At 36.6% G+C, this 14,362-nt stretch overlaps 1 protein-coding gene across 1 annotated transcript in view; it reads right to left on the bottom strand.

Annotated features, from left to right (window-relative positions):
* Nucleotides 1-350: 350 nt before the first annotated feature.
* KPNA3 (karyopherin subunit alpha 3) overlaps nucleotides 351-14,362 on the bottom strand; it is a 50,302-nt gene continuing 36,290 nt past the window's right edge. The window contains exons 9-17 of the mRNA XM_032679335.1: nucleotides 13,802-13,971; nucleotides 12,638-12,682; nucleotides 9,978-10,109; nucleotides 8,690-8,818; nucleotides 6,904-7,008; nucleotides 6,700-6,771; nucleotides 6,436-6,598; nucleotides 5,404-5,498; nucleotides 351-2,895 (exon numbers count right to left, since the gene is read on the bottom strand). Of these exons, the coding sequence (XP_032535226.1) occupies nucleotides 2,797-2,895; nucleotides 5,404-5,498; nucleotides 6,436-6,598; nucleotides 6,700-6,771; nucleotides 6,904-7,008; nucleotides 8,690-8,818; nucleotides 9,978-10,109; nucleotides 12,638-12,682; nucleotides 13,802-13,971 (1,010 nt within the window). The 3' untranslated portion in view covers nucleotides 351-2,796. The remainder of the gene's footprint in view (nucleotides 2,896-5,403; nucleotides 5,499-6,435; nucleotides 6,599-6,699; nucleotides 6,772-6,903; nucleotides 7,009-8,689; nucleotides 8,819-9,977; nucleotides 10,110-12,637; nucleotides 12,683-13,801; nucleotides 13,972-14,362) is intronic.

The raw sequence follows: 14,362 nt of genomic DNA, 5'->3' as shown, positions 1-14,362 counted from the left end.
ACAGAAAGGACATTTCTGGAGGTAGAAGATGAATGTGAAAGTTCCTTGACACCATGGTCCCCCTTCAAACCTTTGAACTGAAGTCACTATTCAACAGTTACGTGGATCTGCTGCAGCCCACTTACCACAGCTTTCTGTACACACTTGGGAAACATCTTCATACAAAGCATAAAACTCCGTATCCACTTTCAGAGATGACTGCAGTAGCTTACTTTATTCATTCTTGTAATATACTCCAAACTTCGATGAGGAGTTCTGCTAACTAATCTAGTCAAAGACAAAAACCCCTAAGCCAATCCATGAAGACTAAGCAGTTCCATAACCTTCAAAATAAGTTCTTGAATTTTTTTATAGTATTTGATAGCAGCTTTTTATTGGTTACAAAACCTAAGCCCATATACAAAATTAGGAACACATTTAGATGCCTCTTTGAAAGAACGTTTTAGTCTATTTTAACTGATAGTTTAAAAAAATAATAAAAACAATGCAATTTTAAACACTGTTCTGAAAACGTAAAAGTGCAGCAATATACTTTGTTTCCTTTATTAACTATGAAATGGTGCAATCCCAATCAAAAGCTGATAAGGTCACAGCAGAAAGAACTGAGCAAACAGTTCTCCGATGTTCACTTTTAATGTAATGCATTGAGTGCAAGAAAAGGATCAAATCTTTACAGTAGTGGAAAACTGTTTTTTCAGTATCAATTTGTATGTAATCTCTAGGATAATAGTGAGTGTAGGCTGAACCGGGTATCCATCAGTCTATATGGTGTACAGAAGACTAGACTGAATTAGAAGGGAGGAAATATTTGTCCACAATAACATCTGCTGGAACTCTAATTTCACAAAAACTTTGTGACCTTACCTAACTTTGACTTTTTATTGTTTAGTTTTTTAGCGAACACCACACAGTTTCAAGATTTTAGACTATAGTGTGTGAATAGGATGCAGTTACCATATGAAGCTTCAACTCAACTTTTGGGAAAAGAAAAAAGGCACAATGAACTTCAACTCAATTTTATGTGCACAAGAGTTGAAAAATCCGAGCCACCTTAAAGAGAAATTGATTCTAAAATTTATAAAACCTATAAATAATCAGAGGCCAAACCACTATATTAAAACAGATTATCTAGCAAGTAAAAATCTTGCAGTTTAAACATACGCTTGTATCCAGTTGAGATACAAGACAACTCACTCTTTAAAGTGGCTCCACCTTGGCAGATATATATTTAATGAATGCACACCTGCTATGTGTTGTTCATCAGTGGAAAAACAGCTGATCCACAAAGCTCTGATGGCATCTGTCCTTATCTTCATCACAGTAAATACAACCCACATCCAATAACTAAATTAGTTTAGATTTTTCTATCCCTTCACATCAATGCATTGGGAAATTACACCCAGTAAACAACAGCAACAAAACCAGTTTGTGTGATAGCTTACAGAATTTCAAAATTACTGATCTTCACCCCAGCAATACCAAAATCCCTTTGAAAGTGACTGGGTCAGGCGATTTTCCAAAAGCAATGACTTCACATACCTTATATAAAGTTATTTAATGTGCGCTGCACATCAGGTTTATGCTGAATAATGGCAGCTTCCAGACAGCCTCACACATCAACCAGTTTGTATGTTTTTAATCACATGAATAAGATTTGAGACTAACTTCTGAATTACTCTTCCAATACTCCAAGAATGAAGCTTTTATGACGCTTCTAAGTAGTTGCTGGTTTGTTGCCAACCACATCATCATAAGCACTGGTTACTAAGTAAAAAATAGTTTAAGACTAAATTACAGTAAACATGAAAGCTCCACAGTTTAAACCCAATATAAATCAACCATATCCAATTATCAATTTAAAACAAAAGATATTGACTACTGAAAGTTGAAAGCAAGATTCTTTTTAACTATTACATTTTTGGACAGAATTTTTTTTTTCTACAGTCTGGGACTCTTGCTTTCAGCTTAAACAGAAGTTCAAGTCCATAACAGGTTGTAGCTCAGGTAAAATACCATGCACAGCATTTGATTACTTCAAAACAGCAGGAACACACAGGCTGAAGTGAGTGGTCAAATAGGGCTCGCTGTTCTCAAAAATTAGGTATAATGGCAAAAGCTTTACCAGTCCAAATCAACAGTTCATTCTCCAACCCTGGTTTCTGAGGCAGTTAATGAACACACATCAATTACTGATAGCTGAAGTAGTTTTTCTGTTTGTTTTAAACTTAAGTGTTTAATCAATTGCCAAGTGTTGTGTTTTTATAAGTTACTTTTATTTCAGTTTCACCAATGAAATTCATTTGGCTTGCATTTTTGAATCTATTCTTCCACATAAAGTATATGTTTGTGGAGGATGATGATGGAGGCTCAGAGCAAACTGGGCCCCTGTAAAGTCTTCCAAAATGTATGCATCATACCAAAATGTCTTGATCCACAGCGCACCATTTTCCAAAGAAGCTACTTTTCCGTGGAAAGCCAATGTGCCACCACTATGGAATATTCTTAACAAAACTGCAGATTGCGGTTGTCAGCATGTGGCACCAGGAAAAAGGCAAAAAAAGGTATTTGGGACTGTTAAAAAGAATTCTGAAACAGTTTAAGAGATCATGCATATGCATTTACAGTCCATGTGATAGTGATGTTTGGCAACTGCAAAGTGACCGATACATGGCTTGCTTTAGAAGCATCAAAACGAAGAGGCATGTGTGTCTTGGAGCCTTTTGTTTCTTCACTTGGTAGCCATCTGGTGGTGCTTCGTACTGGTGTGGGACAAGAGAAGCTGCACTTTTTTTGAACTTAAAAATTAAATTCTTTTGTTTGAAGGTTGGCCGTTGGGTCAAAGTTGTAAGTACCTCCTTGAGTGGCTTCAGGAATGAGACTGGGGTCTTCATCGATCTACAAAATACAACAACAAAAACACATGAGAGGCCGATTCCCTGCACAATTTGGTACATGTCAAAGAGATTCACAAGTGTTCATATTTTCTTTTTTTTTTTTATTTTTAATGTTATTGCAATAAAATTAGATCATTTTTTCCAATTCAATTCCTCAAATATATTTTACAAGAACAAACATCAGGTCTGTTCTAGTACCATTAGGGAAATAGGAAATTGTAATGGTTAGGGACCCTGCTCCTGTTTGGTCAAAGTAGTTGCTATTTTAGCTGTGCAGTTTAATTTTCAATGCCAATTTTTAGTACTTCTGGAGTTGTCTAATCACTAGTTGTGAATTCCAAAATTAGTTTTGTACTTTCTCCCATTTTCTTTCAACATGAAAATAATTTTTTATCAGCAGCTGATAGAAATACTTATATAAAGCTTAAAAGAGTTCTTAGTATCTGCTATCAGAATTGGGAGGATTTAGAATTCCTCATTTCAGAGCAGTTTTATATAGCTCTCATAAAGGCAATCTGAATTTGGTTTTAAACCAAAAGCACTTCATTGCTCTAGGGGATACAGAGTGAAAGGCATCAGTAGCCAACTTCACCCAGCTTCCTCAGAGCTGCTAAAATGTATGTATTTAATGCCTCAAGGAACAGCAAATAACATATTTAGTAGCATCAATATGCACAACTTCAAGCCCTATCCATCCTCCTCCAAATCACCAGCTTTTCTCTGAGCCTCATTTGAGACCGTGTGTCATTCTGAAACAGGTAAGAGCCCCTGTGTGTGGGGTCTAAATAGCTTTCGGAGACACAGCCTTGCAGTAGAGTGGACATCAGAACTGACTCACCTAAAATCTTTTGTTTCTCTTTCTCTTGGGTGACAATACCTAAACTGAGGGGAAGAGATTAAAGCCTTTGGTGGCAGCAACAATCTGCAGGAGGAAGCATGGAATGTCATGTCCACATGAAGATTGAATCCAGTTTCAGAATGCTTTGCAAAATGTTTGTGAATTGATAATTAGCACTTCCGTCTTGTGCAGAGATACTACAAAGTAACACTGCCTAAGTTCACCTGCCTTTAACACAAGAAACTAAAGTCAGGAAGCTGTTAGTGCCAGTCCTAAAGTACACATGTGCCACTTTACAGGGCTCAGCAAAGGAGCAGATGGAATTAACAATGAAGGGGCATCAAGCAGCCAGTAACATCTAATGAGAATACAGAAGATCCTGAAGTCCATGGGCAGTCCATCTTAACACTGCCAAGCAAGGTAACATAATCAGTCTCGTCTTCCTAGGGCAGTTTGGAGATTTCTCTCCTCTTCCCTCTCTTCCCCTCCCCTTTCCTCTTTTCTTTTTCTTTTTACCAATCCTCAAACAAAAGTTATTTTCCTAATTACAGCTACTGTCCAAAAATTTGCCTGGTTTCATGCTTTGACTTTTGTCTCCCAATCATGGAATTTCTACAGTTTTGAGTTTCAGAAGCTCCAGAAAACACAGTAATGGCATAAATGATAATCTGAAGGAAAGTCTTGCTCTTGAGTAAAGGAGGCATATTCAGCCAATCAGGCATAGATTTAAATGTGTTAATGTAAAAAGTAAATGCACAAAAGAGAGTACTATCCTCAATGAGGTGTTTTTCCACAAACACCAACTTAGACTATGCTCTTCGGTTAGACACAGAAGTCTCAGCGTCATTATGGAGACTTTAGGACACTGCTCAGAGAATCATTAGAGGCATAGTGAACTTTTCATGTATCTTAACTTCTGCTGAGTAACTTCCCAATCATATGCTGGGCTCATGAACTGAAAACTATTGAGTCCTAAAGTTAGAGCTGGCATCTGGAGAGTTCAAATTAAGAGAAGAACTGAAGACATAGTTCTGCTAGGCTGCAGAGCTACAGGCACCCTGGATGGCCCGGAAAAGATAATTTGTCTTCAAATTGCTTGTTGAAGTGCTTCTCAGGGACTCCTAAGCAGCGAGTAGCAGGAAGAGCTAGAACCAAAGGGTCAAAATACCTAATCTGGGTGAAACAAAATACTGGGTGGTCTAGATCCATCAGCTGCAGAAAGTGTTAACAGTTTTGATGACTCTTTTCAATGAAGAATCCAGACTGAGCAAATACAGAGATGAAATACAGAAACTATCTTAAAGTAAGGATCTGCTGCCCCTTCCAAGGACTGACGTGTGAGAAAGTAAAAAAGGAGAGAGAGAACTGTTTAGATTCTAATCACAAGTAATTATATGTCAATTTACAGGTCAGTGTGACAAAATTAGGTCAGTGTCATCAATTTATTAGGCAAAACTAGAATAGTCCTCTTGATCTTGATGAAGAAAAGTCCTGGTATAGAGAAACTCTTCAAAGACTTTCAATTGAGGGAAACTGTACTGAACACGGAGAAGGAAAACTGACTTTCCAGATAACGTACGTTCATGACAATTGTAACTGAGGAACAATGACAATGTACTTAAAAAAGCTAACAGCGCAGTGCATATACTCTTCCATCTTTAACATACTTACATCATCACCAGAGAAATACTGATCTATGATTTCAAATGCTAGTTTATAAATGTCTTCATTCTCATGCTGTTGCAAGGCTTCAATTTTCTCTAACCCTGAATAAAAGAAAATGGAGAAGAGTTTTATAAGTTTAAACCAGAGTTACTGACTACTTAGAAGAAAATATGAAAAATAATGAAACATTACTACTGAAACACGCTTGAATAGATGTAGCTCATTTGAAAATATCTACACAGCAGCTATCTTTGTCTCTGAGAGGAAAGAGAAGTAGTTTGTGAACTTTAGATGCCATGGAATCCTCCATTTTATGAACAACGGATAATGGAATTTTCTCTCTTTTTAGATAAAACTCTCTTTATTTTTTAAGACTTCTATATCCTACACAGCTTTTGGTTTAGTCATTGTGCCTTCTATGCATCACCAAAAGGAAGTGGCTAAATTCGTATGTTGTCTATGAGTTTCAAACATCAAGGTGACAAAGCCTCATACTCAGAGAAGCTAAAACACTAGTCCTATTTTCAAACTGGACGTGGAATAACACAAGGGAAAAGCTTCCAGTGTATTACATTCTTCAATATCTCTTTACTATAATACATTAATTAGCATGTGTTACAACTTGGATTACAATATCAAAAAGACTCCTCATCTGGCTTTGATCTGTAAATGAAATTATGATCCTAAAACTGCTTCCAAGGAAATGAACTAGAACAAGAATTATGTGTTTTACCACAGGACAAAGTATGTGCAATTATCAAATGAAAAAAATGAAGAAGTGCAATTCTTATTTAAGCCTAAAAACCTAAAATATACCTAAGCTACAGAAAACTCCTTTAAGAATTGACCATCTTTAACACATGACCATCTCCAAACCAAACTAAACAGAAAAAAAAGTAATTTTTCTCATTTCAAAAGTCTGCTTGTTTACTCAAATAGCCTGCGGTAAATAATGCTGCAGTAAAAATCAACAGCAGTGAGGGGAAGACAGACTATCCACCAAATCAAATTTTTTAAAAGCTTAAAATAAGGTCTTACCTCCACACTCTTCTATAATTTCAGCTATTGTGCTAGCCTCATCACCAGCCATTATCAGGATGTTTTTCAGGCCATCCAGCACCACTTGTACCACTTGAGAATCCTTTACTGAGAGTAGATTGCAGAACGGTGGGATTACATTTTGCTGTACAAGGTATTCAACCTTAATAATTAAAAAACAAAAAGTGCTTTCAAGATTGTGCTTCTTACAAATGGCTGCATGTGCAACATTTTAGTGACAACTTGAAATCCCACTACACATACCTGATCTTTTCTCCCACTTATTGTCAAATTGCTAATTGCCCAAGCAGCCTCCTTTTGTGTTCCAAAGTCCCCCTGAAAAATAAAATTATTAGCTCATTAAAATTAGCATGGAAACATCTGTCAAACTTATTAAAAATCACAAACTCCTCATGTCAGATTTATAAAAAGAGGATGACAACTTGCATAGCTGATAGTTTGACTGACCTTAGCCAGCTGGTGTATGATCATAGGGATTAGCCCAGCATCTATTACAGCCTGAACTTGTTGCTGGTTTCCTGCTGTGATATTGGAAAGGAACCAAACTGCTTCCTACAATAGGAGAAAACAAAAAAATCAAAACACTTCTAAAAACTAGTGATCAGATAAAAAAAGAACCCAATCAAACCAAACCATCTCAAAACCTAAAATCATACCAATCATTAAACAGGCTTCTTCTCCAGTAGTACTTTTGGCACACAAACTTTTATTGTACTATGAAAGCCAAACATGCAGGGAATCAATGTAAAAGTGATATGTTTAATTCACAGGGCCAGATTCTTTTTTACATAAGGAGTGTCTCCATACATCAGAAGCAATACTGACTTAAACCTTATATCCTCTTTGCACTGCTGGAGTCACAGACACACTTTAAACTTTCAATCAGTTTTGGAAAGAAAATAGGAAAACTGGTAAACCCTCATAAAAAAAGGACTTATCCTGTAATCCGACTACTGACAGCTCAGTAGTAGCTTTCTGTCATGATACAAGGAAGACTAACTCCACATCCCATTTTCTTCCTGAAACATGAAGAGATGCTCACAAAGCTCATGTCCTGTAACTTTGCTCATTAGTTACTCCTTCTGGAGGTTCATTCACATAGCTAAAATCTATGTCATGGAAGTTAAAAAATTCCTAGTTACAAAGGGGCATACTTGTCAAGGCAATCCAGTACATCTCAAAGAGGCTCCAATCTTAAATAAAAGTCAAACAGATGTGTCAAGCAGTCAATTATGAATCACTGCAGGAAAAAAACATAATGGGTTTCCACTTTTTTAAAGATGTGTATCTTGCTTTTATTTGTATTTGCCCTCACAATATACACTTGAAACAAAATTCAAAGCACTTCTAGACTCCTCTTACATAAAAAAAATTTCTTGGCATTCAGAAGAGCTCTTCATCATTCTTTTGTGAGTGCTAGAAGTGCAGGAAAAATAAATCACATCAGTTTGACTGTCATAGATAACTTCTTCAGAGCTCTTCACAGTTCTTCAGGGGCTGAAGAAACAGAGATTCCTCACAAACAGATTTCACCTCAATAGTACATACACTAAGTGGGGGAATCATGCAAGCTCAACCAAAAAGCCTCCTCCTCAGCCAGCCCCATCTTTGCAGTGGAATATGGCACAATGAGTAAGAAAAAGGCAAATAACATGAAATACAGCTTTGGAAAAGAGGACCCTGATCACTTTGTTTCATCAAACTCTCCCTATTCCATCCAATCTCTGCAGCAGTGAAGCTCCTCCTGCCAAAAGGAAGGAGAGGAAATGCAGGGGCAATTTTCAAAAAAGCACAGTGGTATATCATCCTCCTTCCTTGAAGGTGAAGATGGACAAGAGAACAAACTTCACTATGAAAAGGTGGAGTGGAAAAACTGGATCAGTCTTACACAACTCACTAGACTCAACCAAAAGTAACAGTCTTTATTTACGAAAAACGGTAATTGAAGTTATCCAGTTACTCACTTTGTGAATGAAAGGAAAAAGTATCACACTCCAAAGCAAAAACCATCAGTCCTCCCAGAAAGTATGAGGCATCAACACCAATGCATGGATACTCACTATGGATGTTTGGTTTCAGCCCTAATTAAGCACCAGCCTCAAAGGCCGCAACTTTATACAAAATTGCTCACATGCTGGAAGTAATAGTTGTAAGAAATTCTTCCGTAATATTGCACATGCTACTGCTTTATTTCTTAAACAAAAATATTAAGTTAGGAAGAAACAAATCATACCTTGTTTATCTTCTCTTTTGGATGCGTCAGGAGATTTGGGAAATAAGACAAAACATCACAATTGAGAACAACTTGTGTCTGTTCATCAGTACCAGTTACTATGTTGCCTACTGCTCTCAGTGCTGCTGTCTGAATATCCAAAGTGGGAAGGAAAAAAAATTGCATGTTAAAGACATCGCTGTTACTTAAGCTAAAACAAAGATAATTTTAAGATGTCTCTTTATAAAAACACTTTGCAAAATGCAATTTAGCACTTCATCCTGTGAGCTACATCACAAAAATGGGTACTGTTCCATCAAAAGAGAAACACACAGTAAATCACCAAATAAATGCAGTGCAGCTCAACTCAAAAAGTGTATAGATTAGAAATTAAAAGATTATTAAAACAACAGACAATTAATCCATCAAGTATCTGATCTGTGTCACAACTACAATAATGGCTGCTAGGCTCTGACTATGTCTGCCAACGTTGCTTTCTTCTCCATTCTTCTTCCACTGGGGCATTCAAAACATCTCGACTACTTTTCTGAGTCTCAGTTGACTTTCAGAAGTGGACTTTGTATCTTTATGTATTGGTCAGTAAATGCTTTACAAGTGACAGAATACTGGAGAGACTCCTTTTCATCAAGTGAACCAGTCTGACAAATTCCAACACAGCCAAGTCTCATCCAAAGTACAAATTAAACAAACACATAAAATGCACAGATACACAAAAAACCTCCCCATTACAGCGTCTGGTTTATAAAAACCAAGCACACATTAACTTTTAGTTTCCCTTTGTCTTAAAATTAATGAAACTAGCTCAGTCAACCTACCTTTCATAGCTAATTACAAATTTACTTCACCAAAAGGACTCAGCATCTGCAAATATTTTAACATCCAAAAGGTCCTAAAATACTAGTTAACTTCCATGAGCTATTCAGACAGAACATGCAGTACCATGTACGCAGCAACAGAAAGAGCGCATATAACTTGAATTCTGGAAAAGTTTAAATCTGTTGTCATTAAATATTTTAGGCCTAAAGGAAGGCACTCCTTGTAATCACACAATTAATGTTTAACCTGCCACTTTACTTAAAACTGTATCAGAACTGTTTTGCCTGAGTTTTCTTTCATTTTAATAATCTTTTTTTTCCCCAGTGTAGGTAACATTTTTTGTTCAGTTTTACCTGCACAAAATGTAGCTATAAATGCTTATCTCAGTAACTCCACTAATAAATGCTCTAAGGCACATATTTTAGCAAATAGCTTACAAAAGACTATCCAAGAGCAAATGAACCAGACTTACTTGAACTTTAACCTCTTGATGACTCAGAAGGGGAACTAGAAAAGGTACAACTCCAGAATCAATCACCATTTGTATCTGTTCATTTCCACCGTCTGTTAGGTAGGACAAAGCCCAAACAGTGTCCACAAGAATCTACAAATTGGAGAGAATATGGTTTACACATTGAACAGAAAAATCCATATAATGGAAACTTAATTCAGTGAACATTCCATGTATTTGAGAGTGGGGAGAAAAAGCATGCAATTTAGTTAAGAAAAACTTAAACGTGATTATGATAAGACCTAATCAGTAAAATGTTAGATTACGTACAACTATAAAAAATAGGGCCATTTGTTCCATCATAGTAACTTCTACATGTCCTCTCAAATTCCTTTTTAATTAAATAGCACATTTTGGTGCATAAAGTGACAGCATACATCACCTCACAAAGGTAAACTGTTGGTTTGATTTGCATTTACCAGGTAGACAACGAGCTCAGATAAGTAGTTGTGCTAGTAACTTTCTGAAGAAAATACCAACCCAACCTCCTTAACACTGCTATAATTTGTTAGTTGTGCTGTCTTTTGATTATGGAATTTATAATTTCCTTAGTCTCTAACCCATCTGTCTACACCTCAGCATTTTTGATCCATTGCAGTTCTCAACTGAAACTGCACACTGTTCTGGATACAAGCCTTTTTCTGCTTTCATATTAAGAATAAAATCCACAGCAAAGGAAAGGAGTTCTTATACCAACTAAAGGACTAGCAAATATTTTAAGGTAGCAACTACTCAGGTGTTCAAGCAAAGCAAAACCCACAGAGAAATGCCTATCCTGCAGGGCAATTTGAGTACCCTAAAGAAAGTAAAGACTAAGTCATGGATGCCTTGATAAGGATGATTTGAAAGCCCTTGAAAAAAGAAAGGTACAAAAGTACAGTCATTGAAAGGTAGTATCTGAAGCAGAAACAAAGCCAGCAGAAAGAGGGATATCACATCACATAGAGATGATGTTAGGAACTGCAGGAAGAGAAATCTAGACCCCACAAAGGACATTATCTGTTGAGGTACTTAGATCTGGTCTACTTTTAAAATACCCACTTAAAATTTCCAGCTATGAAGACAGCTGAGTACTGCAGTACTGAAAACATAGGAAGGACTTCACAGTCCTGACCCACAGGCTGCTTCCACCCAGCTCCAGATGCCAGCCAGCACAGACCTAATGCTCTCTTGATGCAGCCTGCTGCTGCCTTCGCCTCCTATGCTGCAGGGACAGCAGAATGTGCTGCAGTGGAGCCAGTATCGCAGCAGAAGCAGTGAGAGATGGTGCCTCACCAGTTTGCTGCCCCACAGCCCTGTTGGTGACGAGAGCAGCAGCCGCCAGAAGTGCTCACAGGACTGTGGGCTGACCTACCTGCATTACTGACTCATCTCCAAAGATAGGTTTGCTGCTCCAGTACAGAGAGGCTGGGACCAGACTGGTACCTCCAAACTAGCACCTGACTCTCAGGATCAAAATGACGGACACCCTAATTGAGATCAGTCAAAACCTGGAATCACAGATTCTCATATCTACTTCAATAAGCTCTCATACAATCATTGCTTGCAAAAGCTTTCAGATTTGGCAGGGGAAAGCTGCCTATAGGTTTGAAGTATATTTGGCTTTGCTATGTATTTCCATTCAGGTTTGTCCAAGTTATGCATTGAAATGTCACCATGTGCTGTCTCCCACTCATTACACTGGGAAAACCCTGGCAAAATCCCAGATTAAACTGTGCAAATATTTCATGGAGCCAAGCCCACTTCACCATTAAAAGAACAGCAGAAACACCACTACTACAGCATGGAAGTAACGAATGACAGTTCCACCAACCTTATGCTTTATCCCCAGACCCACCACAAGGGTTCACTTCCTTCTTCCCTAAATTAAAGGATCACTGTAGAGATTACAAAGGCCTGACAGGAGAAGAAGAGCAGCTTGGTATCCTTAGTTACAGAGATCTTTGTTTCTGAAATCCCAGTGTATGGCTTTAGGAAGTAAGTCTACACTTCCAAGGACCTTACTTGGAAAAATATAGGTAAACCCACGGAGCAGGAATGTGGGAAGTACTGGAGGTTTAGTATTATAAACATGAAGGTTGTCAAAGGTGCCAGAAAACAGTAGTTTATTGCTGTTCATTTAAATGTGTTTTCACTTGTTATTTCTTTAGTGAAACAGGTAGCGAAGTCAGGCACCCAACAGGTTACAAAATTGAGGTTTACACTTACACTCACAGTATTTGATTGATATGTGGAATTAAATGTATTTTTTTTACACATGCATTATATATCCTCTATGCAAAATTTTAAATTGGGGCAGAATTAAAGTGAAGCTGATGGTAAAGCTGGTGCTTTCATTTTCTAGAGCTCAATTCTGCAAGATAGGAATTTTTTAACATACTTCTAATGTAAAGGATGCAAAAATCCCAACTTTTAGAAAAGGTTATTTCAGAAATGTATTTGCACTTTCTCTTTTGTGCTCTGAGAGACTACAGTTATATTAGTCTTCATATTTGTGTATTTATTAATTATTAATAAATTAATGCACAAAACCAAGTTTGCTACTTAATCACAATCCTGCAGCTTTTTCTTTCTAGAGAAAACAGAGAATTTAAATATTGAAAACTTTAGAAAGTACTTACGTTTATATCTGTATGATAAATGAGAACACACAATGCTGGCAAAATCTGTAAAGAAGTTCATCAGTCATTACAAAAGAATAAAACTAGTGGTACAATCAAGAATCCAAGTACTGCAGTCACAACTTAGCTTGAGTCTGTATTAGCATATTGTATTCACACACTTCCCAGCAGCTGGTCACTCCCTCAAAGTATGGACAAAAATACGTGCATCGTATTTAAAATTTGTAAAAATATGAGACAGGACTATATTTCAGACACACAGAGTGCAGACTGTATTTTGAGGGAAAACAAGCAAACAGAGATAAGATACACGTTTGCTATTTTGAAAGCTCTGTTACCACACATATAATAAAAATCATTAGCCTAGTATCAATACACACAACCTGTTGGATTAAAGTTTTATTTTTATAAGCGCATATATATATGAGCTGTGATAAGACTGCTTAGAACAGAGTTTTTTATTTAGTAAAGTAGTATGTGTAAAAGCTTCTCTGTTCTTTGTTTCACTTTAAAAATGTCACTAAAGTTTAGTTAACAGTATCATACTTCACATGGCTTCAAAAACTACCTACACTTTGGAATTAATCTTAAAATGAAGAACTTTACTTACATTACAACTATAGTTCCAGTCAAATAGCACCATTTTACTAACTGTGTCTGTTCTATAAACATAGCATTTGCTCTGTTCACCAGTTTAAAAGGATTTTCAGATGCTTCTCATCTCAGGCTGGGACTTGGCATTGACTGCCAAGTCAATTGACAGCTACACAAACTACACAAACACAAACTACACTACATTCATTAGTTTACTTACATTTGCTCTTACTGAAAATTACATTTGGATACTTTTATATACAGAATCATATTCGTAGCCTTTTTTTTAAATAAAAACATGAAATGCTGAATATGTTAACACTTTCCACTGTGTTAATTTTTTGTTGTGTCCATTTTAATGTATAGCTCATCAGTCTTCAGTCTTGCTCAGTTTCAGATATTACAAATACCTTTATTAGAGCCTTAGCAAGAATCACCAAATGGGTCATTTAACATCTGGTAAGTGGCACAAGACATGTGCACAGTGATAAAAAAACATGCACAAATTCATACAATTGGTCTCTAGCCCAGAGTATAAAAAAATCATCTGTCTTGTAATTCTTTATTTACCTCCTGAACTGTCTCCATAGGCGGTGGAGGATCCTTATTCCTGCAGAGATTTACAATGACCCATGTGACGTTCCGAAGGAAGGTGATGGGAATGGAGGGATTGATGAAGGACAGAAGAGGTTTGACAACTCCCAGTGATATGACATAATCTCTACATTGAGGACCATCACCTACAGAAATGAAAATTGTTGTAAAAGAAATTACATTAAAAATGGAAAATCTTGAAATGTATGCAATGACATGTTGGGATACTGAAATTCTATGTTTCCTCACCAATAGTGTAATACTAAAATGTGCTGCTTAATTAAATATACATACGTACAGTTATGTATGTATATTTTAGGAGACACAAAATTTATCCTGTCAATATTTTGCATAGCAAGTGATACTATTATTTAGAAAAAAAATAGGAGGTACATATCTGATTCTGGCCACATTACATACTAAAAAAAATTATATCAAGCCACAGAATTTAGAGGAAACATAGTCTCATATGATAATGCCAATGTTTAAAAAGTCAAATTCTAAAATGAAACGCTCCCTGAATTCAAATCATTAAAA

The sequence above is a fragment of the Chiroxiphia lanceolata genome, chromosome 2 (assembly GCF_009829145.1).
Source record: "Chiroxiphia lanceolata isolate bChiLan1 chromosome 2, bChiLan1.pri, whole genome shotgun sequence".
Lineage (NCBI taxonomy): Eukaryota > Metazoa > Chordata > Aves > Passeriformes > Pipridae > Chiroxiphia > Chiroxiphia lanceolata.
This window is presented reverse-complemented; position numbering and strand designations above follow the sequence as displayed.